The 22808-nt window shown below is 43.9% G+C and overlaps 1 protein-coding gene across 1 annotated transcript in view; it reads right to left on the bottom strand.

Annotated features, from left to right (window-relative positions):
- Positions 1-22808, bottom strand: part of ZNF148 (zinc finger protein 148) — a 205229-nt gene that overhangs the window by 82268 nt on the left and 100153 nt on the right. Inside the window, exon 4 of the mRNA XM_086957436.1 lies at positions 6852-6975. Coding sequence (XP_086813562.1) covers positions 6852-6975 — 124 coding nt within the window. The remainder of the gene's footprint in view (positions 1-6851; positions 6976-22808) is intronic.

The following is a 22808-nucleotide window of genomic DNA, read 5'->3' as shown; positions in this document are numbered from 1 at the left end:
AGAGGCGAGGGCCAAAGAGGAAGCGCGTCAATTTGACAAGCGATAACGTTTTCTGTAGTTCAATATACAAGATGGAATACGCGATCGAAAACAATACCGGTGAGGGTGAGCACGAACCAAACAGAGCACTGTAACAGTCTCGACCCCTGAGTGCAGATAAACACGTCCCAACCAGACGGCAGAAGGAAAACAATCTAAAAATGGAGTTGATGCCTATACACATTATCACCACAGGAGACGTTTCTCTACCTCGTGACTCGGAAGACTTATTCGAAGAAAAACAGATTGAACACGTCCGGACCCAACACTAGATGCAAAGAATGTGTATGCACAGTCACACATGTCTCGAACAGAACTTTCTTCATGTGATCTAGTAGGCTGATGTCTAAGTTTTGCTAGTTCCACCTGTATTTTGTAAAACAAAATGTAAAGCAATATCAGTTGTGGTTATAAGTCTTTAAGCCATCATCTCATCTTCTGGGCATCCATAATCCTTATCAGGCAAGGACCTCCGAGGTTGCCCCAATTAGTTCTTCATCCAGACAAATCTTTGGACCCTAGGAAAATGTTCTGCCAAAGGCATACCATCAAGACGTGCCATTTTTCTGCCATTTTTCAGCACTCCAATGATTTCAGCAAACTTAGAAACAGTAGTGTTATCTGCTTGGGAGGGCAGTGTCTGTGGCAAGGGTGGCCCAAACCAAACTGGTAACACATTTTGGCAGGTTTCAACTTCTTAGGCACCAGAAGCCATAAAGGCGCTGAGTTAGGAGGAGGTGTTGGGGTGGGAGAAGAAGTCACCAAATCCCAAGTTCATGCCAACTCTTGGGGAGTGGCTTAGAGGATAGAAGAGCTATCTTGACTAAACCAGCACTGGTAGTTGGAAGGCCTCGACCTGTACTTAATCAGCTGATGAAGCTGTAAATTTCAGCTTCAACTTGATCAACGTTAGGAGTTTCTCTGGCAAGAACATCTCCAGATTGGGGACCAGCACCAAGACTACACACACACTCCAAAAGGTTCAGGTACGTAAACGTTTCCTCGAGGAAGAAGAGGATTTCAATATATAAGGTGCATTTCGCCCATCTCGGCAGGATACCCGTCACTTAATAATGATGTGGTTGGGGAACATCCCCTTGTGTGCAAGCTTCTCCGAGGCATTAGACTTTCCTTACCTCCAGAACCTCAGTATTCCGCCTTATGGGATGTGAACCAGGTTCTTAACTTGTTTTTGTCGTGGGAGATTAACAGTTTTTTGTCACAAAAGGAATTGTTGGCTAAGCTGGCTATGCTACTCTGCCTAATTTCTTGTAGGCGCGTGCCGGATGTTAGAGCTCTGGATATCACCTCCAGGATGTTTACTCCGTCTGGAGTGACTTTCACTTTGCATAGAAGGACTAAGTGTCACACAAGAGTAATCTCATATCTGGAGTTCCCGGATTCCCCTAAGCTATTTGTAGTCCATTGCTTGAAAGCCTATGAGGAGATTACGGACGAGTTGCGACTGTCAGGAAGCACCAACTTCTTATTGCCCTTCGCAAACCTTTTAGAGCTGTGTCTTCCCCCACCATAGCCAGATGGGTTAGGTGGGTTATGCAAGAGACAGGCATAAGCCTCGAGCTATAGCCTCAAAGGCATGGCTTGGGTGCCCATTTAGAGGATACCATCAACGCGGCAGATTGGTCTTCGGACTCTACCTTTAACAGGTTCTAATTCAAGCCAGTGTTGGACATGGCTCACCTCGTGGTGAGCAAGCTTTGAAATAGCATAATCCTAGCCTCCAGGGGTGACAAAGAATACTAAATGTCCTAGCTGTCATAACAGAAAGTTTCAATTTTACTAAGGACTCAGAGGCGAGGATTATCCACCCTCACCCCCTGCCCCTGGGCGGAAAACTATTTCCAGGATTTTTGTGGGGTGGCCTGCATCTGCCCATTACTTAACTGGGATAGTGGCATGGTAGAACCACTTGGAATTGCATGGATTGACGTTTTTATTTCTAGAATAGTTTACTCTACTGTAGATATAGCTACTAGTGTTGGACTATGCTTTACATTCAACACTATGTTTGGTTGGTCAGCCTGAAATTGTCTAAGGCGAGCCACTCCCAGAGGAAAATTATAAAAAGGAAGGCAGCACAATCACAGAAGGAATGATAAGGAAAGCAAAGCTTTGTCGTTTTGCTTTTGAGAGTCTGGACCACAGTGAAACCGCCTTTGGTTAGATGATCCTGCGACGTGAACATAAACTGGTATTTTGCAGAATGGCACTTGGTACTTGCTGAAGTGACAATACCCCTGCGATAATAGCTGGGCAAACTGACCTCCTGGCTTGAATACTGGTCATGCATACTGTGAATCTGGTGAAGCTTACAGAAGAACTGAAGAAAAAAGGGCAAAGCAAGCTAAAGATCGAGTGCACTATTAATGACAAGGGAGCCAGTCACTATTGCGAAACTTAGAGAACCCAAAGTCATAGAAGCACAAAAGCAGGGCACCACAGCCATATAAGGAGTATTGCTTTGATTCGGACAGCTGCTGGGTAGTGAAAACCATTAAAGTACATGCCATATACAACAAATAAAAATGCAGTCTAAAGTTATTTAGCGTTGTTCAAGGCAAAGATATTTCAGTCCAAGCTCCACAGAAACAAGGTTGTAGAGGCATGTAGCATAGGCTCTTTGAAAGGATGCTCCCTCATAAAAGGTGACATGCTAAGTTGTTTAGCTGATTTTAAAAAGGACTTTGATCACTCTAATCCAGAGCTGCTCCTTACTCCACTGAAATCTCACTAGCAACATCAACCTTTTTAAAAGATATGCAGGATGGTAGCCAAATCCATTGCCTCACCGGAATCCCAAGGAAAGGCCATCTCTGATGAAGGCAAAGACTTAGAAAATTAACCTGGAAGGGATAATATTAGGATTAGAATCTTGAGAGAAAGGTATAAGATACACGAGAATACATTCAATGGCTCTTCAAAAAAGTCTTAGGAATCCTTCAGTGTTAGCATGCAGAGGGTGCAGGGTGTAGATGTCAAACACAAAAAGTGACTGCCCAGAAGAAACAGTGGCAAAGCTTTGCTATTAATCATTGAAGTTGCAACTACTAAAAGTAGGTAGATTAGAACCTCACATACTGTACAGTGGCTGCCAGATGGCGCAGTTGGAGGATCAAGCAGATGCAGCATTTGATAAGAGGTGGCAATATCAGCTGGTTGTAAAGGACCTCAAAGCAAGACAGATACAATACGGATGGTCTTTCACAGCAGGCCTCAAATTTAGCTGACTGGATAAAGTAATACTAGTAGATTCTGTGGCTGAAGCTATAAAACTACTGGCCATTGCAGGTTATTGAGAAAAATATCAAGAGCCAGACTTCAGAAAAGCACCAAAGAGACCAACAACATGGGGCGAAGGGACAATCTGGGTCTCAACGATTCAAAGAAGCTCATGCAAAGTAGTGTCATCAAGCGAGGGATTTATGCAAAGAGATGTTGCAGATGATCAGATCTTAGAGGTGCATGATGGTCAAAGCCTTTTCCAGAGGGGAGTAAAGATTTGATTTCAGGTAATGATAAGGGGTCTACCTTTGTCATGTTACAATATTAATAACGGTAATGAGATTAAGTTGAAAAGGTAGTCTCAGAGTCAGACCCCGACTCTCAGCTTGTATCCTTAGTTTTCAGTTTTCTCCAGTGCTCTTTTATACACTTCTCCCCCTAAATGGCATTAGAAGTGTGCCAAGGCAGTTGTGCCTCCAGGGGAATAAGTGAACCCATTACCACCTGAAAGAGAGAGGGAGGACACAGTCTGAAGGGCAAGGATTTTACTTGCTTTATATACATTGTGTTGCACTGTGTTAGAAATGTACTGGTTCTAGGCTGTATTTTAGAGTGTTGGGGGAGAGAGGGGCATAGGCATCTCACACGCTCAGTGGGACATTTTTAGATTCAGCTTGGCTTCTCTGGGGTCCAAATATCTATTGAGAAACTTGTGAGCTAATCTGCTTGATCATATGGGACACCACTCGCCTAATTAGTGCAAAGGCTATAGCACTACTTGAGAGGAAACTTAGACCAGACGTTTGCCAGAAGCCGAGCTTAGGATGGAGGCGAGTTGGTAACACACTAAAGAAGAGATTCTACCCTATACACATTTTCAACTCACACTCCACTAGTACAATAGAAATTGACATTTTACTTAAACAGACCCCTCTACTGAAGCCTATACTACAAAAAAGGGACACCCCCAGGGCTCTGCTACTAGAGCGGCAAATAAGAAATGAAATCACTAATTAAGGACCTCTGGCAAACAATGCCTGGAGACATTTTAATGACTGAGGGGAACTATTCTTAGTTCTATTTGGTGCGCAGAACGTATACATGAATCAATCATCTCTTTGTAAGAGAACAGATGCTAGATGAGGTACAATAGATTGTAGGCATATCTCTGTCAGTCAACGTCCACATATTGCTGAAATGGAAGGAATCTTAACCTGAAAGGAAGTCCTATAAGTGGTTCTTGAAGGAGCACTTAAGCAACCAACATAAAGACAGGAAGTAGCATGCCAAATACAGGGATTTTCAGAGTTGTATAAAAATAGTGACACCTTCCTGGCCATAAATTGGGAGGGTCTGAAGGTCACAATCAAAGGAACCTGCATTTTTGTAGGGGGGTCTAGGGGTACAGAGTAACAGCTGTAAGCCTGACAGTGCACCAGAGCAAATTATACATTTAAGCAAAACGTTTCGTGGTGTACCCAGTGCATTGCAGACTAGATAAAGCCCCTTTCTCAGGGGACAAAATGCCAAAATTCATATGTAGATAACAAGGTCTGAAAGATGGAGCAGGCAGTAGGGCTCCAGGCTGACAGTTCTCAGTATCTGCTCCATCCTTAAGGCTCGGACGAATGATTATAAATTATATTTTGGAGGCATGCTGTTGTTTTGACAAGTTTTTTTTAAATGAAGGGGAACGAAAACAGCTGAAAAATATGGATATACACCATCAAGTGCTTAAAACACCGTACACATGGACACACACACACACACACCAGAGAATGGAAAGCGCAATGGGCAATTTAGGATAAGAGGGCTCAGAGATCAGCTACGTGCACTGAAAGTTGCATGTTAAACATTAAAAACAAGGTCAAGAAAAGTTCAATACTACAGAAACACATAGGTGCACATTCAAAAGCTGTTCTTCACCAACATGCAATAAGCACTAAAAAACGTAAACTGGATTTGCCTTCCCATTGAGCACACCAAAAGCCATACCATGTAGCCCAATGTGCACACCAAAAAGACAAACTTTTTATCTGTTATTGAAAAATTTGAACAAGGAAGTGGTGGGCTATCAATACTTTGGTTACCTCATTATGCCCACATTTGTCTGGCTAAAACACTAAGGGGCACATTACGATCGCGGACGGACGCAATGCGAGCCCTGAGTAGGAGGGCACGTCCGCATGGGCTGCGGCGTTCCCTCCTGTGCAATTAGGATGTGATCGCCACCCTAGCGGTCACATCCTCTATGTTTAACATTGAGGCGGGTGCGGCTTCAAGCTGCACCCACTGCAATGTTAAAAATGCATACATTGCATTTGTATGCAGAAAGCGGCAGGCACCGCGCGCTGCCAGCCGATTTCTGCATACAAATGCAGGGGGGTACCATAGGTACCCCCCATGTGCATCCCCCAACCCCCTTCACCCAGGGAGCCCGCTACGGGCCCCCGAGGTGAAGATCTGTAAGCTTTTCCACGGCTGAGAACCCGCCACGGAAAAGCAATTTTTGACAGCCATCCTAATATGTCTGGCGGTGTCTGAGAGACACCGCCAACATATTAGGCGGCGGACTGAAACCAAGACCCACCAGCCATCCTAATGTGGCGGTGGGTCCGCAGAGTATTTTCCGCATCCTCCGGGCCGGCGGTGGCTTCCGCCGGCCTGGAGGATGCGGAAAATCCTTCCTCCATCATACTCGGCCCCTTAGCTTGTGCCCAGTTCACAACAAAAGTCACAGGGTAAGCTGGATGCCTTTTGAGGCAGAGATCTTATTCTATAAATTGGAGAGAGAAGGAGGTGGGTTAAAAAAATAGAGTAACTTAAGAAATGGGGTTGAAGTAGAGAGGAATATGAAAGGACCAACATATACCACCTTTTATTTTTTACTAAGCAGTAAATTTGTATTTTAAGCTAAAAGCTCAATTGTTAGATTCTTAGTCCATCACTTTGCAAACACACAAATAGATACTTAAATGCATCTGCCAAGGTCGGACCATGAATTTCTTCAAACCTTGGAGTAGAGTATTACCTCACCCTTTCCGTAGCCGTTATCAAGTGAAACTAACCTGGAATTTACTTACTTTTTAGATCATTAATAGGGCAAATTACATTCACAATCCCATTGAGTAATGTTTAATTTCTACATCTCCACAGGAGTTACTTGATTAACATTTCACTTACAAAAACACGGATATTGTCTATTTATAGCCAGCTGGTTTAAAGAGATCCTTTTCAAATTAATCCTTAGCTTAAGAGGAATATAACCTAGAAGCATGTGTTCGCTCAAACGCCACCCAACCAGGTTTTAAAGTGCTGGACAATACATATTGATTTGAACAGAGGACAAGCCTAGCTAATAATTAAAGAATGCGGACATGAAAACATATACATTTGCGTGCTGTAGCTGGCTTTGTTTGTGTTCTTTGACAGTTTGGTGCAAATTTTTATTAAGCTTAGATGCCAAGTTGCCTACCGTCTTAGCAATGTAATACACACACATTATAACAAGTTATTCAATAAATAACGTGCCTTACAGAGCAATGCACAGTTGTACACGTCAGCAGTACCTGTGTGAATGAAGACATGTCTCTGCAAATGGTAGTTGGTTCTAAAGGCAGCGTTGCAGTGCTCACAGATATGACACTTGGGGATTTTCATACCAAGTGACCCATCCTCGTTTATAGTTAAGATCTATCAAAGAGAAACCACATAGTTATATTTTGCAGCATTTTAATTTTGCACAACCAGACGAATATGATACTGCACAAAATTATACACACCAGTTAGAAAGCGAGAGACAGAGAGGAGAAAGTACAGTGTGAGAGTATGTGAAAATGTGGCAAAGTGAAGTGGGAGAGTAACAGTGGGTCTGTTTTCTCAGCTCGTGTCCTGCATTTCATGTTTAGAGATGCGTTTTTATCCGGATACGTACTTCAGGTTGGAACACAACATTAATTAGTACAGTTAGCTCACAGCAGAGACTCTTGTAGACTTAGTCTTACAACCATCATATACCATGTGGTTAGAATGGCTACTCGTACCTAAAGAGTAGCTACACTTATGCACAGGATTAACTTTACCAGAGCCAGGAAAGGTGCATGCTTTCCCAGACTTCATTTGTTTTTCTCTGCACCTATGATGAGGTAATAGAAAGGGCAAGAATGTGCGGGTCCCTAGTGACACGAGGAGGGCAGAACTAGTACTAGAGACAGTATGCCCAGTAACTTGCACTTACTCCAAAATCCAGACTCCACTCCTTTCAAAGTGACATTAAGATTTAAACTTGCAGGAGGCAGAAAAGAAGGTGCTATATGGGTCAAGCAGAAAATATTTCTCATCATGCCTTGACCAAACCAAGGGTCTGATTTGCAGCCAATATCCAGCCCACAAACAATGCAATTAGTTTCCCCTTTGGGGCCTACTGGCTTTGCCAATGATGTACAATGATATTGTAGAGCATCCTCGATGAGGTGCAGCATGGTTGAAGAATCTTTTTTATTCTTTTTTTTTTTAAACCCATGATGCAAATTTGTTTTAAAGTGGGTAGGGGGGAGAAACACAAAGGGCATGAGTGTGTGTGTGTGTGTGTGTGGGGGGGGGGGGGGGGTGGTTGGGGGGGGGGTAAAGGGGGTGGAGAAAAGCAAAGTGGAGCATGGGGAGGAAGCTAACTGATGACCCAAAGAGAGAGTAACATGGACCTGGGTGAAGCACACGGAATAGAAAGCACTACAGAGGGGAGAAGCACACAAGGGTGAATGCATCATATCATCGAAAGGGATGGGAGAGAAGCACACAGGCGAGAGACAGCAATACGGAGTGGGGAGTGGGAAGAAGCACGCAAGAGAGACAGCTGGAAAACAATCCACTCTTGTGGAGTGCTTCGGACACAAAGTGAGCTGTCGAAAAAATACAAGTAAATTGGTATGGCTTCACAGGATGGACAGACATGATGGACAAGACAAGCCATCAAATAAGAAGTAGGGCAGATGAGTGACAGTAAAGCCAACCAGTAATAAGCCATGGTGGGCTACAAGCTCCTCTGTATTGCTGGTAATCACACAATATCTCTTTCTTAACCAGACAGCTGCGTTGCCGGTTAGGTTTGGTCAAAATTGCACAAGCATGAATACAAACAGGCCTTAGGAAATTTCTGAAAGAGTGACAATTTAGAAAAAAAATTAAGAAGGAAGAGATGAAAGCTCAGGAGACATGATTGCCAGGCTAGGCCCATCATCTGTAACAAAGATAATACCAGAGAATTAACTTAAAGAGAATATTGCTCCCCATCTTATGTTCAAAATGCACGATGTGAGACATCCACCAGCAACTACCACTCAAGTCAAATCTATTGAGCAGCTTTCCCCATTTTGTATCAATCACGGCATCTCCAATTATGCCTGCCAAATGCTATAACCCCCCACTCCCTGACCACCATATTGAGTTCTCCTCTGCTCAAACCTAACCAAAAGCTCTTGTATGTCTTCGGTATTGAGTATTATGTGCATCATGTTCTAGTACTCAAGGAAAAAGAAAAAAGTTGAGAATCTGGACAATTGTTCGGAGTTACCTAAAAACCTCCAGCCTTTGCTTCAAATCCCACTGCCTATTCTCCTTCACCCTGCGTAGATCCAAGGACAAGAAGTAGCCATAGCCGCTGACCTAGACTATTTTCAATTTAAGTAACTGTTAGTATCTTCTGTATAACAGAGTAAATAAAGAAGTCAACAACAACCAGATCTCCCTAGGTCTTTGTTGCTGGGGATTGAGACTGAAAGAATCACTATCTGAGTAATATATTTCAACATCAAGAGGAATTAAAGTATATATTTTAAGTGACATTTCTTTAAGGAGATTAATAAAACACCTCTACATCCTGGTCTACCTAAGACTATTCTTTTATTTTCAGAAACATTATTCCTCCCTGGTATGTTTTCTAAACTTACTAAGCTTCTTTGGCTTTTGAATCTGTGAAATTGCCCTAAGGTTACGTTCCAAGTAAACCTGTGCTGCCAGGTGGCTGAATTCCTGTCCTTTTATCCAAACAGAAAGTTCTTCCATCTTTTTTGGACGATACATCATAGGACTGTTGAATTTTTCTCTGCTTCACTTCCTGGAAGTCAAATAATTGCAACATCTCTAGCCTGAGTGACATATAGGCACTAAGTAAGCCCAGTCTACTCTTTTATAGAAGTTCTTCTATGGCCAATTAAACTGAGATTTTTTTCTTGTGCCTTTGCTTTCTATCAGGTTCAGATGTGGTTGTGTACTCACTACCTATGGGAGGGTCTCAACCGAACTAAGCTCTCGCTGATAGCATTAGTAGCATCATCTTATTCTTGTTGGTTAATCACACTAATTCACGGAAATAGTAAGGGTACTGGGAAATATTTACAGTGGTACTGGGATAGATTCGATTAAGGCAGACGAGGTTAGTCTGTAATTGGAGCTGCAGCGGATGTAGTGTACAAAGGATAGGAATATGCAGGCTCCCTCACGCTTACTCCTCTCATAATTAAGCAGAAGCTTTGCCCAAAGAAGTAATCCCAACTTTGCTTTCTTTCAGATCAGCTTCAGTTATGGGCGCAGGTGGTACTGTTTTACTAAATAAAAAAAGAATAATAACGTTTTGAGGTGGGAGATTGTCAGTGGCCAGGCTGAAAAGGATTAGCTATCAAGTGCATGGCTTTTTAATTGAAAGATACAATACATTTACCATCCACAATCCAGCTTACTTTTTTAATACTTGTTGACTTTATGCTTGTATGTTACCAAGTACAGTGCTACGCTGCCTTTTGGCTGGGTTTGAGGTGTAGAAAAAAAATACATACAAACATAAATACATACATAATTTCATTCCTTGGGGGCCCGTGGCACTGAGTAACAGGTGTTTATTGTTAACCAACTTCAAGACGATGACATGCATAGTGGACCCGACCCACCGAGATTTTGAACATGTGACCATGAGATCATTCTGGAGTGAATGCAATAGTCAATTGGGCAACAAGATTCGGGAAGGTTGATGCTTTCCAAAGGCCCTATTCTGGACTATTTTTCCTTCTTAAATGAGGTTGTGAACACTGCATATTGATGTTTAGTATGATCTCTAGTTAGCACAGACGACCATGAGTCTTTGAATGACTCTGTACGAAATATCAACCATTCCCTCTTTTTCTAATGAGTTATCTGTTGTCTTTAGACAATAAAGGGGCTGCTATTGAGTATTACAAATGTATTTGATCCAATGTGCCCCCCTCTTACTTTTGAGCATTTATGAAATAAATCCCTTTCTCTACAGATGGACTGTCCTGTGCTTGGTGTGAGATTGCACAAGGGCAGAGTGCTGTAAGCCTCACTATCACAAGTAGCATGGGCCAGGGACAAACACAGAGCTAAGTGAACAATGGGTAAACCACACAATGGTGCCTAACAGTCTACAACAAAGAAAGGACCACACCTGCTTGGAATCTTACTTTTCAGCCCCTTGCTCCTGAAAATACAAGAGTGGGAGTTTGTGACCAAAGTAATTATTTCGCGGTTTGGTCTATAAGGAAGAAGGTGTGTTACCCTCATTGGGAAGAATGCGTTATAATAGTGCAGATTGAAATATCACCAAGTTTGAAGGGATCTCTGCTACCAAAGTAGCACTGCAGAAGATGGAAGTGGACGTGGATAATGTGGAAACAGCAGCCGGCCACTAACAAAAGGTGAATTTCAACAATGAGCTGGAAAACCTAAAGATGACTCACATCAGAATCTGGTTGGCATGTTTTAGAGGAACATGGAGACTTGAAAGATGAATGGGTAGTGTACTGTGCTCCGTGGGGAAGATGCATGCTTAACAGCAGCAAGAAGTCGTTATTATCTGCCGTAACTGAAAAAAGTAATTTGTTCAATTGGGGGATCAAACCAATGTTCTATTCCCGGCAAAACTGCAGGTGACTGCTGGGGGAGGAAAATCTCATTTTACTCAGGAGCAAGGCTGGCAAAACCTTTCCTGATAAATCTTCCAAACAAAAGCTGAAAATAGTGAAAAGCCTGTTGTGTTGATACGTTATCACAGATTCTTTTTAACAGTATGATCAGGACAGACCTCATTTGCTTTTCTGGGATATTACTTCTCATTTTCCTGAAGGAAGGTAGCATTGTTTGAGACGTTTCGAATATCAGCATTAAATGTGGTATGATTATGCATTCAGGTTTGTGGGCTAAGGAGTTTCTCCCAGAGGATTCTTTTCATTTTCTACCTATAACACTCCTTGTGGCAATTTGTGGATGCATGTTTTCTAATACTAACAAAAAGTTTAGCTTTTTTTATTACAAAAAAACCCACTATAAATACCGGCAACAGGGACAAGCACAAATACAGTATGTCAAGGGTGAAGAAAAAAGCAAACCTGTACATCTTTAGGCAACGCCACTATCTGTACTGCTCGAGGGGCTCATCGGAATCCTTTCTTAAATGATGCATGGCGCTCTAATGCGGAGACTGTACCTTATTTAATGCTGCCAGCACTCCATACATCATAATCTTTTCAATCAACCTCCGGGTCCGTGTACTGTGCTTTTTACTGGGAAACAATCAGGTCACGCTGAGCAGCAACATTGTAGCCACACAGTCTATTTGTGGGAGTACGGGGGAAGGGTTTGGTTGAATCCAAAAAGCAGCTTAGGAGAGATGGAAACCCAGGACTCAAAGTACGAGGAGAGGGAGTACAAGGAAAAGGGATCAACTATTTGGAGTCCCCATAGGTGGCAAAGCTCCATTCACCTTGTAAGGAAGGCCAACCGAAACACACTGTGCAATTATTACAAATGGGTAATAAACTCAAACATTTCATTGAATCTTTACAGTTTACTTAATTCTTCATGGACCAAACGTGTACTTATTACAAGAGGAATGTCTACGCGCCAAGAAGATTGAGAAAGACTGTTAGAAATAGGATTTCTGGCTAGCTGAGACTTGCGCTAAAGCGAGGCAGAAACCACCACTCTAGTCAGGATAAGGGACTTACACTTCTAAAATAACCCCTACTCACCCCCTTGGTAGCTTGGCACGAGCACCCAGGCTTATCTTAGATCAAATAGAAATTACCTGGCCTCCAATTCTCATCACTGCTTATTTATTCAGCAGATTTCAAATACAATACATACAGTTATTGTACCTCACTTTAACATTTGTGTATATTACAATTTCCTTTCTGCAACAGTTATCCATTTTAAGTGCATTCAGGGATACTCATCTCATTCTTCAGAACAATTTGTGCAAACAATAATGAAAAAACCATTAAAAAATGGTTAATGGTTTTTTCATTATTGTTTGCACAAATTGTTCTGAAGAATGAGAGGAGTATCCCTGAATGCACTTAAAATGTATAACTGTTGCCGAAAGGAAATTGTAATATACACAAATGTTAAAGTGAGGTACAATAACTATGTATTGTATTTGAAATCTGCTGAATAAATAAGCAGTAATGAGAATTGGAGGCCAGGTAATTTCTATTTGATACAAGTTTAGTACGTCCTACCAGGCCCCCGAAACGGACGTGGCCCCTAAGGCTTATCTTAGAGGCAGTGTGTAAACATTTGCACATAACCAACAGTAATACAGTGTATGCACTACAGAAAGACACCACACCAGTTTGGAAAAATATCCAATTTTTATATACTGAAGACAAGACCACATATGATAAAAATCCACAACACTATACTCCAAAACCTTCACTTATCAAAATATGCTTTTAAAAATAGTTCCTTGATGTCGATAGCTCCGTCCGGGGATATCACGGCGTTGTGAACAACAAATCCAAAAACTGATCTGGCTGACCGCGGGGTCGCAGACCAACTACGGTTTCGGGAACACCCGCAAACAGTACCTTTCAGAGATGTAGGGCGATGGGGCCCTTGAAGTGCAGGTCGAGCTCCTTTCTGATGGGATCCGGAGCGGTGCTCTGGTGTGATGCGCAGCGGTGCGGCATGCGATGCCCCTAGGTCGCGGTGGTCACAGCGTTTCGGTGGCGGCATCAGATGGCCTCGTCGGTGAGACCAGGGTCGCAGTGCAAGATGGAGGCGGGGCTCGTCATGGTAGTAGCAGGTCACAGTGCAAGCAGCTGCATTTTTGTTGCTGAAGTGCTGTCGTCGGCTGACGAACTGGAGTCGATGGTGCCGGCGTCGTTCGGACAAGGCTGCGGTGCGGGATGAGGGTGGTGCGTCGGGTAACTTATGAGCGGTGCCCTCGAACCATGGTGCAAGCAGCAGTGTTGATTCCGGCGGGAAGTGGTGGCGTCAAGCTAGCCAAGGCATCCTCGTGAAGCAAGGCGGTGCGGAGTGCGGTGCCCACAGGTCGCGGTGCAGCAGCGGCTCGGTGGCGGCGTCAACAGGCATCGCCGGTGAAACCAGGGTTGCGGTGCGGCGGTGCCCTCTGCGGTGCCTTCAGGACATGGAGTCGGTAGAGCTGTAGTAGATTCTGAGTGCAGGCATACTAAATTCTATTTTCCTACCGAATTCTCAGGGCCAGTTATGCTTATAAGATGTTATAAACAAACATCCAATTCTATCCTATGTAGAACTGGTAGCTTTGTAATAGTAAAAACAAACTTGGCTGTAATACACTATTAGGACATGCCACACACATAAGGGCATGTCCTACCTTTCACATACACTGCACCCTGCCCACCTGGGCCTACCTGAGGGGTGTCTAACATGTAAGAAAAGGGAAGGTCAGGAACTGGCCAGTGTGTGCACTGGCCACGTCGACATGGCAGTTACCAACTGCGCGCAAAATCTGCAATGGCAGGTCTGAGTTACCGTTTTCAGGGCTACTCACGGGGGTGGCACCACCAGTGCTGCATGCCCCCAAGTAGCATTCGATTCACTGGCCCTGGCACACGCAGTGCACTTTACTAGGGGATAACAGGTAAATCAAATGGAAAATGCTACTTACCAGTATGCATCTGTTCTTGGCATGTAGAGATGCAGAGTTGTACACTATGCATTAAATTGCCACATGGTGTTGGGCTCGGATGATTGCAGGTTGTTGTCTTCTTGGAGCGTGTGTATCTAAGTAAGATGAGAACTGGAATGGATACAAGTCCGGGAAGGCGTTTACGACTCTGCAGCTCTACATGCCAAGAACAGATGCATACTGGTAAGTAGCATTTTCCGTTCAAGGCATATGAGGCATATGAGCTGCAGATCGTACACTTTGCATCGATTGTGCAGCAGTGTCTCCCCTAGCGGTGGTCGCTTGCATCCATTGCAGAAGTCTGAAATAGTGTTCTAAGGACAGCCTGGCCTACTGCAGCTTGCTGCTTGGCTTGCACATCAACACAATAGTGTTTAGTGAAGGTGTGTGGTGTAGACCATTATGCTGCCTTGCATACGTCCTCTAATGGTATATTTCCTAAGAAAGCCATAGAGGCTCCTAGTTTGCGAGTGAAGTGTGCTTTAGGAGGAACTGTTAGTGTACGTTTAGCTTTTTGATAGCATAGTTGTATACACTTTACAATCCACCTGGCAATCCCACCTTTGGAGATAGGGGTTCCTTTGTGTGGAGGAGAGAAAGATACAAACAATTGTTTTGTCCTTCTAAAGGATTTAGTTCTATCTATGTAGTATAGCAGAACTCTTTTAACATCTAATGTGTGTAAGGCCCTTTCTGCTACAGAGTCTGGGTTTTGGAAGAACACAGGTAACTCTACAGATTAGTTTAGGTGAAAAGGTGTGATAACCTTTGGAAGAAATTTTGGATTAGACCTAAGAACTACTTTATTAGGATGTATTTGAAAAAATGGTTCTTGTATAGTGAACACTTGTATTTCACTTACTCGTCTGAGAGAGATGATGGCAACAAGGAAAGACGTTTTCCATGTTAGAAATTGCAGTTCACATTTCTGTAGAGGCTCAAAAGGGGTCCCATGAGTCTCGTAAGGACAAGATTCAGGTTCCATACTGGAGAAGGTGGCAACCTGGGAGGGATTATTCTTTTTAATCCGTCCATAAATGCTTTGATTACAGGTACCCTAAAAAGAGACAGGTTTTGACGGTTTTGTAAATAGGCTGCAATTGCTGCAAGATGTAGGCATATGGAATAGAATGCCAAATTAGACCTTTGTAGATGTAAAAGGTAACAAGTGATATTTTGGATGGAAGCATCCAGTGGATCAATGTGATTATTTTTGCAATATATTGCAAATCTTTTCCATATGGCGGCATAACACGCTCTAGTAGTGGGTTTCCTAGCCTCTTTAATGATATGCATACAGTCTGGTGGTAGGTTAAGATAACCAAACTCAAAGACTTCAGGAGCCAGATCGCCAAATTCAGTTGGTTTGTGTCTGGGTGTCTGATTTCTCCATGGTTCTGTGTTAACAGCGAGGGTGTGAGCTGTAACTTTTGATGTGGAACCAGAGAGAGATCTAGTAGTGTGGTGAACCTCAGTTGGCGTGCCCATGTGGGAGTGACTAGTATGAGCTTAAGAGACTGTTGTTTGAGCTTGCGCACTACTAGTGGAATGAGGGGAGAGGCGGAAAAGCGTACGCAAATCTGCCTGACCAGTTCATCCATATTGCATTGCCCTCGGACCGTGGGTGGGGGAACCTGGCGGCGAAGGTTGGGCATTTTGCATTTTCGTGAGTGGCAAACAGGTCTATGTGTGGATGCCCCTACCGTTGGAAGAATAGCTGAAGAACTTGTGGATGTAGTTCCCATTCGTGAATCTGTTGTGACCTCCGACTTAACAGATCCGCTATATGATTGTGAACTCCTGGAAGGTGTTCCGCTAACAGATATATGTTTTGAGGAATGGCCCATCTTCAAATGTTCTGTGCGAGCTGGGACAGTTGCAGAGAGTGTCCCCCTCCCCCTGTTTTTGTATATAGTACATTGCTGTCATATTGTCCGTCCGGATTAAGCAGCTTTGTTCTGTACTTGAAGTTGAAAAGTCTTGAGTGCTAAGGATATCGTTAGCAGCTCTAGATGGTTGATATGGAACAGTTTTTGTTGGTTGTTCCATTGACCTTGAGTAGTATGGTGTAAGAGATGGGCTCCCCATCCTGTGAGGGTTGTGTCTGTTGTGAGTCCTATTTGTGGAACAGGCTCGAGGAACGGCCGACCTCTTGTCAAGTTTTTGGTGTTCCACCATTGCAGAGAGCGATGCGTACGGCTGTCTACCAACACCAGGTCTGTGAGCTGACCTTGAGCCCGATTCCACTGTTGTGCCAGACATTCAAGTAATGGACGCATTTGCAGTCTTGCATGTGGTACTATGAAGATGCAAGATGACATCCTGCCTATTAATCTCATGAACACTCTTGCTTGGAGAGACTGTTGGTGTTGAAAAGTGGAGACTAAGGCTTGAATGCTCTGTATTCTGGCTGGACTAGGATACGCTAGAGCTGTAGATTTGTTCATGGTAGCTCCTAGATACTGATGCACGTGCGAAGGCTCTAGGTGCGACTTTGTGTAGTTGATCGTGAACCCTAAGTTGTGCAACAGCTGAATTGTCTGCTGTGTGTTTTGTACACATTGGTGGAATGATTTGGCTTTTATTAGCCAATCGTCCAGATAAGGGAAGACATGTATCTGTTGTCTTCTGAGATGTGCTGCTACTACTGCTAAGCACTTTGTGAACACCCGTGGTGCTGTTGTGACACCAAACGGAAGGACTTTGAACTGATAGTGTTGTCCTTGTATTACAAACCTTAGGTACTTCCTGTGAGCAGGATGTATTGGAATGTGAAAATAGGCGTCCTTCAGGTCTAGCGTTGAAAGGAAATTGCCTTGTTGCAGTAGTGGGAGCATTTGTTGCAGAGTGATCATATGAAAATGATCTGATTGTATGTAATGGTTGAGGGGCCTGAGGTCGAGAATTGGTTTTAGTGTCCCGTCCATTTTGGGAATTAGAAAAAACAGCGAGTAACCCCCTGTTCCTTGTTCTTCTAATGGGACTAGTTGAATAGCATCTTTTTGTAATATTGCTAGGACTTCTTGTTGAAGCAAAGTTAGGTGATCTGTAGACATAGGGCGCTGGCTGGGTGGTATGTTTGGGGGGGGTTGCTGTAAGTTCTAGGCAGTAGCCATGTTGGATAATCTGTCTCATCCATCTGTCTGTTGTGATGGAGTTCCAGACAGTCAAGAACTGTGTTAATCTGCCGCCCACAGGAGTGGAATGCTGTTGGGGGAGCAGAGGGAAGTCACTGTTTAGTTGTGGAAGAGGAGCAATTGTTGTCGTTAACGCGACCTCTTCCCTTGTTATTATTGCTTTTGTATCCTCCTCTAAAATACCCTTTGTTAGAGGATGTTTGTGTTTGCGTGTTGAAAGATGTTGTTGTATCTGCTCCAGTTTGTTAGGAGCCTCTTCTATAAAAGGAGCGACAAAAAGAACCTCTAGTCTGTGTGGACTGTAGAGCTCCCATAGACTTTGCGGTGTCTGTGTCTTTTTTCATTTTCTCCACTATAGTGTCTACTTCTGGGCCAAATAATTGGTTTTGATTAAAAGGCTGGTTTAAAATTGTGGTTTGCATCTCTTGTTTGAGCCCTGAAATGTGCAACCACGCATGTCTTCTGAGTAGGACACTAGTATTTACGGCTCTAGCTGCTGTGTCTACGACATCTAGTGCACATTTTATTGAGGCATTTGAAATTAATTTGCCTTCTTGTATGAGCTCTGTTGCCTGATCTTTAGATTGATCTGGGAGGTGTTGTAGTAGTGTCTCTTAATTGGTCGTAATGAGCTCTGTCATAACGTGAGAGAAGGGCTTGTGTATTTGCTATGCGCCATATATTTGTAGCTTGTGCAGCTATTCTTTTACCTGACGCATCAATAACTTTGGATTCTTTTTCAGGTGGGGGCGTTTCACCAGAAGTCTGTAATTCGCACTTTTTCTTGCATTGGACATTACTAAAGAGTCTAGTGGAGGATGTCCTTTAATATAGGTTGGATCAAAGGGTGCAGGCCTATATTTCTTTTCTATTCTTGGATTTAATACCCTAGTGCGTACAGGATCTTTGAATATCTCTGGAGCATGCTTAATGACTCCTTTAATCATGGAAAGAATTTGAGTAGATCTGTGTGATGGCTCAAATGTATCTAACAGAAAATCTTCCTCAATGTCCTCAGAATGCATTGTGACTTTGTGGTAGAGAGCAGCTCTGTTTAAGAGGTGATTAAAACCAATGCGGTCTTATGGAGGAGAAGGTTTTGACGGGTATAACTGTGGGTCAGGGACATCAGGCACATTGTGTGGTGGAAAAATATAGATATCCTCAGGTATAGGATATGTATTTGGGTCTGCATGTGGATCCTCTCCACCACCTAAGACATACTCCTCATCAGTTTGTGGTGAATGTGATGATGCAGGAGAAGGGGAAGGAGAGTTTTGAAGTGATATGTAAGGAGGGACAGGCGAGGAAGAAGATACAGGAGATGGAGGGTGCATAGGAGAAGTTGCACAGTCCATTTTGGAAGGAACCACAGGTGAAGGTGGTGTTTCTGCTGGTCTCTTTTTATGAGGTAAAACACCTACATGTCCAGTCCTTGGGTTTATGTAGATCTTCCTTTGTTTAGGATCTGGTTTAAACAGTTCTTCTTCCTCTACAACCTTCTTCGGCGTCGATTTTTACGGTTCCGACAGAGGTTGTTCTGAGAGTTTTGCCTTGGGAGGTGTTACAGCGTCCTGTGGCAAAGTTCTTGGTGCCGAAGGTGTTGTTTGAGGCTTGGCAGGCGTGTCCGAGGACTTAGGAACCTCGGAATCAGGCTTTGTGGGTTTTGGCACTGAAGCGGGAGTCTTCGGAGTGGAAGCTGGCCTTGTCGGCTTTGTGGCACCGGACGCTGGCTTTCCCTCTCTAGTTTTGGAAGTCGACGGCTTCGGAGCCGGAGCTTCTTTTGGTGCCTGTACCTCTTTAGGCTTCGGTGTCGAAGGATCTTTCGCTTTCGGTGCAGAACGATCTTTCGCTTTCGGTGCCGAAGGATCTTTTGGCCTCGGTGTCGAAGGATCTTTGGGCTTCGGTGCGGATGGAGGTGGTGGAATCGGCACGTGTGGTTTGCTCGGTGCTGAAGCACCTGAAGGCGTAGTTGTTTTCCTCGGAGCCGAGCTCGAAGGCTGGGCTTTAGGAGGAAGTACTTGGTCTCGACTGAGCCCCTTGGGCTGAGTGCTGACATTTGCCTTTGGCTTGGGCAGTGTATGTGGTGCAGGGGCAGGAGTACTCGCCATCCAAGACTATATCGAGAAACAGGACACGGCAATCAGCTCCCTGGTTCACGGAAGAGCTAAGAACACAAAAGCAAGTCTGCCGGAAACACGAACGATACTGGCGTAAATCCGACAACTTGGATAGTAAATCGTGATTTAGGGATACACTGGTCAGTTATAAAAAGATGATCCTCGAGGCAAAAAAGAAGTTCTTTAGTGAACAAATTAACAACGCTAAGAACTCCAGTAAACAACTGTACGAGGTGGTGAAACTACTGGCTGGGAAATCGCCAGATTTAGCCCCCGTATCCTCTCAGGCCCTCTGTGACTAGTTAGCCAATTTCTTTTTTGATAAAGTGCAAGACATTTATTCAGATTTCTCCGCCAAGAAAAAGTCTGCTACCCCCACAACCAATTTCACACCCCCAGACAGTTCATTTATCCAATTTACAGAAATGAAGGAGGAACAGATAACGGACATTATGAATCTCATTAAAACAGGGTCGCAGCTCGCCCCTGTCCGCCTAAAGTTTTTCCTCCGGTAATGGACCTCATAAGTGAAGTCATTACACAAATCTGTAATGTGATGTTTAAAACAGGAATCTATCCGGACATGTTGAAGAACACCCTTTTGAAACCACTCCTCAAAAAACCATGTCTGGATAAAGACCTGTTGAAGAACTATCGACCAATAGCAAGCCTGCTGTTCCTAGCGAAGGTGGTGGAGAGGGCTATGAATTGTCAACTTTCTGAATACATCGAACAGAATAATCTGTTGGATGATTCACAGTTTGGGTTTCGCAAGTTACATGGTACAGAGACTGCCCTTATTAAAGCCGCCGATGATATAAGAACCATCAGGGACCAGGGGGGGGACAGCAGTGTTAATACTGCTGGACTTATCTGCGGCTTTCGACAGGGTCAATCATTCTACTCTGATTGACCGTGTCGGAAATTTGGGCATCCATTCCAAAGCGAAGGACCTGCTTGCTTCCTTTCTATCAGATAGGACACAGGCGGTAACGCTAGGGCCATTCAAATCGGCCGATTTGGCGCTACCCTGTGGAGTCCCCCAAGGCTCATCCCTACGTCCGACACTTTTTAACATCTATGTGTCGGACTTAGCAAGAGTAATTAAAACCTACCGGATGAGCCTTACCTCATACGCTGACGACACCCAACTGGTGTTGGCTGTAAATAATGATGGAACAGAGGTAGCTGCTCGCTTTCAAGAAGGTATGTCAGCAATTAAAGACTGGATGAGTAATAACTGCCTCAGGCTCAATACTGAGAAGACGGAGGTGGTCATCTTCGGAAAAATCTCTCCATTATGGTCGTCAGTTTGGTGGCCTCCGTCACTGGGAGCTCTACCAATTCCCGTCAGAAAGGTTAGGAACTTGGGAGTCAATTTTGACGAAAAGTTCAATTTTGTCACCCATGCAAATCAAACTGTATCCTCTGCATTCCACAAACTTAGGTTCATAAGGAAAATAGTCCCGTTTCTCCCTGAGAGTGCAAAAAAATCTGTGGTGAGTTCATTGGTGCTCTCCTCATTGGACTATTGTAACAGCCTTTTTGCCAATGCTCAAGCCCGGGTAGTTGCCAAACTACAAACAATTCAGAATGCGGCGGCAAGATTGCTCTCTGGCACCCCCAAATTTAACCCGATCAGCCAAACCTTCAGGAATTACCATTGGTTGACAATCAGAAATCGGATTAAATTTATAACTGTCTAACTTTTAAAGCATTTCATAAACAAGGGCCAGAATTCCTCAGAGAGCAGCTCATTGCCTACCATCCAACTAGACAGCTAAGATCTTTGACACTGCTTCAACTCGTGGTACCGCGTACTAGGACTGTTACGTGGGGAGACAGAAGTTTTACAGTTACGGCAGCAAGACTTTGGAACTCGCTTCCATTATCGATTAGATCATGTCAATCGTTGTTCCAATTCAGGAAACTGCTGAAGACATGGTTGTTTGACCAGTAACCTGTTCTATCCCTGTTACTCCCGATAGTTGCTCCATCTTTCCCTGCTGAGACTTAAACTGAAATCACAGCGCCAAGACGCCCACAGGCATTCGTTTGCGCTTTATAAATTGTAAAAATAAATAAATAAATACTCACGGGTTGACGTGATGGAATCGAGTCATCTGAGTCTTCTGCCTCTGATATGATCTGGAGAACAGGCAAATCCTTCTGGAACGAGCGGAACCTCGTCATCGAAGATATTCTCTGGTGCTGATCTCCTCATCTCGTGTCGACGGGCCCTCCGATCCCAGATGGTCTTTTTCGATCGGAAGAATGCACAAGCTGTGCAGGTCGACTCGTCGTGTTCTGGCGATAGACAGAGGTTGCAGACCTCGTGATGATCGCTATGTGGAAATTTTGTTCGACATACCAGGCATTTTTTGAACGGAGTTCTTTCCATGTGGTGTAGGCCGCACGGCGTAGATTCGCCCAACGGCCCGCTCGATGAACCGGAATAGAGTTGATGGCGTCGAAAGTTGTATATTCGATGTCGATATTAGTTGTAGGAAGTTTTTGCACTTCGAAGTTGCTGAAAAAGTTTTTCTAGCCGGAGCGGAGAAACTTTCATCCGAATCCAGTGGCGGAAAAAAAACAATCTAAGGATGGAGCCGATGCCCATGCACAGTATTGTCCAAGGGAGGAGTCACCTATATCGTGACTACAAAGACTTCTCCAAGAAGACAACAACCTACAATCATCCGAGCCCAACACCAGGTGGCGATCTAATGCATCGTGTAAGATCTGCAGCCCATATGCCTCGAACATCCAATCATGGAAACACCAATCCATAACATAATTTACACAAGAGCATATGCACTTTAGCACTGATTAGCAGTGGTAAAGTGCCCAGAGTCCTAAAACCAACACACACAGGTCAGGGAAAAATATGAGGAAAAAGCAAAATGTTTGGGGATAACCCTGCAAAAAGGGACCATTTTCAACACAACCCCCTTCCAGCCTAAAGCCAGAGGAGACCAATCCATATCTCGATGGGCTTCCCTGCTTGGGGCAATAGAATACGGAACCTGGCCCGCAACAGCAGGGTTTCCTTCTCTTTCTACGCCTTCCTGAACCTAGTTAGATCCCTCTATCCATACTCTCAGGGCATACTAAGCTGACCCATGGGGAATCCTTCTCCTCACCTGTGTACCCCATCTGTGCAGCACCTAAACTTACTTATTTATTTATTATTGCTATTTATTAAGCGCGAACGAATACCTGTGGGCGTCTCAGCGCTAAAACTATCTGCAGTCTTTGAAGAGTGACACTGTAGATTTATTGGTCAAAGAGCCAAGTCTTTAACCG

This window comes from Lissotriton vulgaris, chromosome 2_1, assembly GCF_964263255.1.
Source record: "Lissotriton vulgaris chromosome 2_1, aLisVul1.2, whole genome shotgun sequence".
Classification (NCBI taxonomy): Eukaryota; Metazoa; Chordata; class Amphibia; order Caudata; family Salamandridae; genus Lissotriton; species Lissotriton vulgaris.
This window is presented reverse-complemented; position numbering and strand designations above follow the sequence as displayed.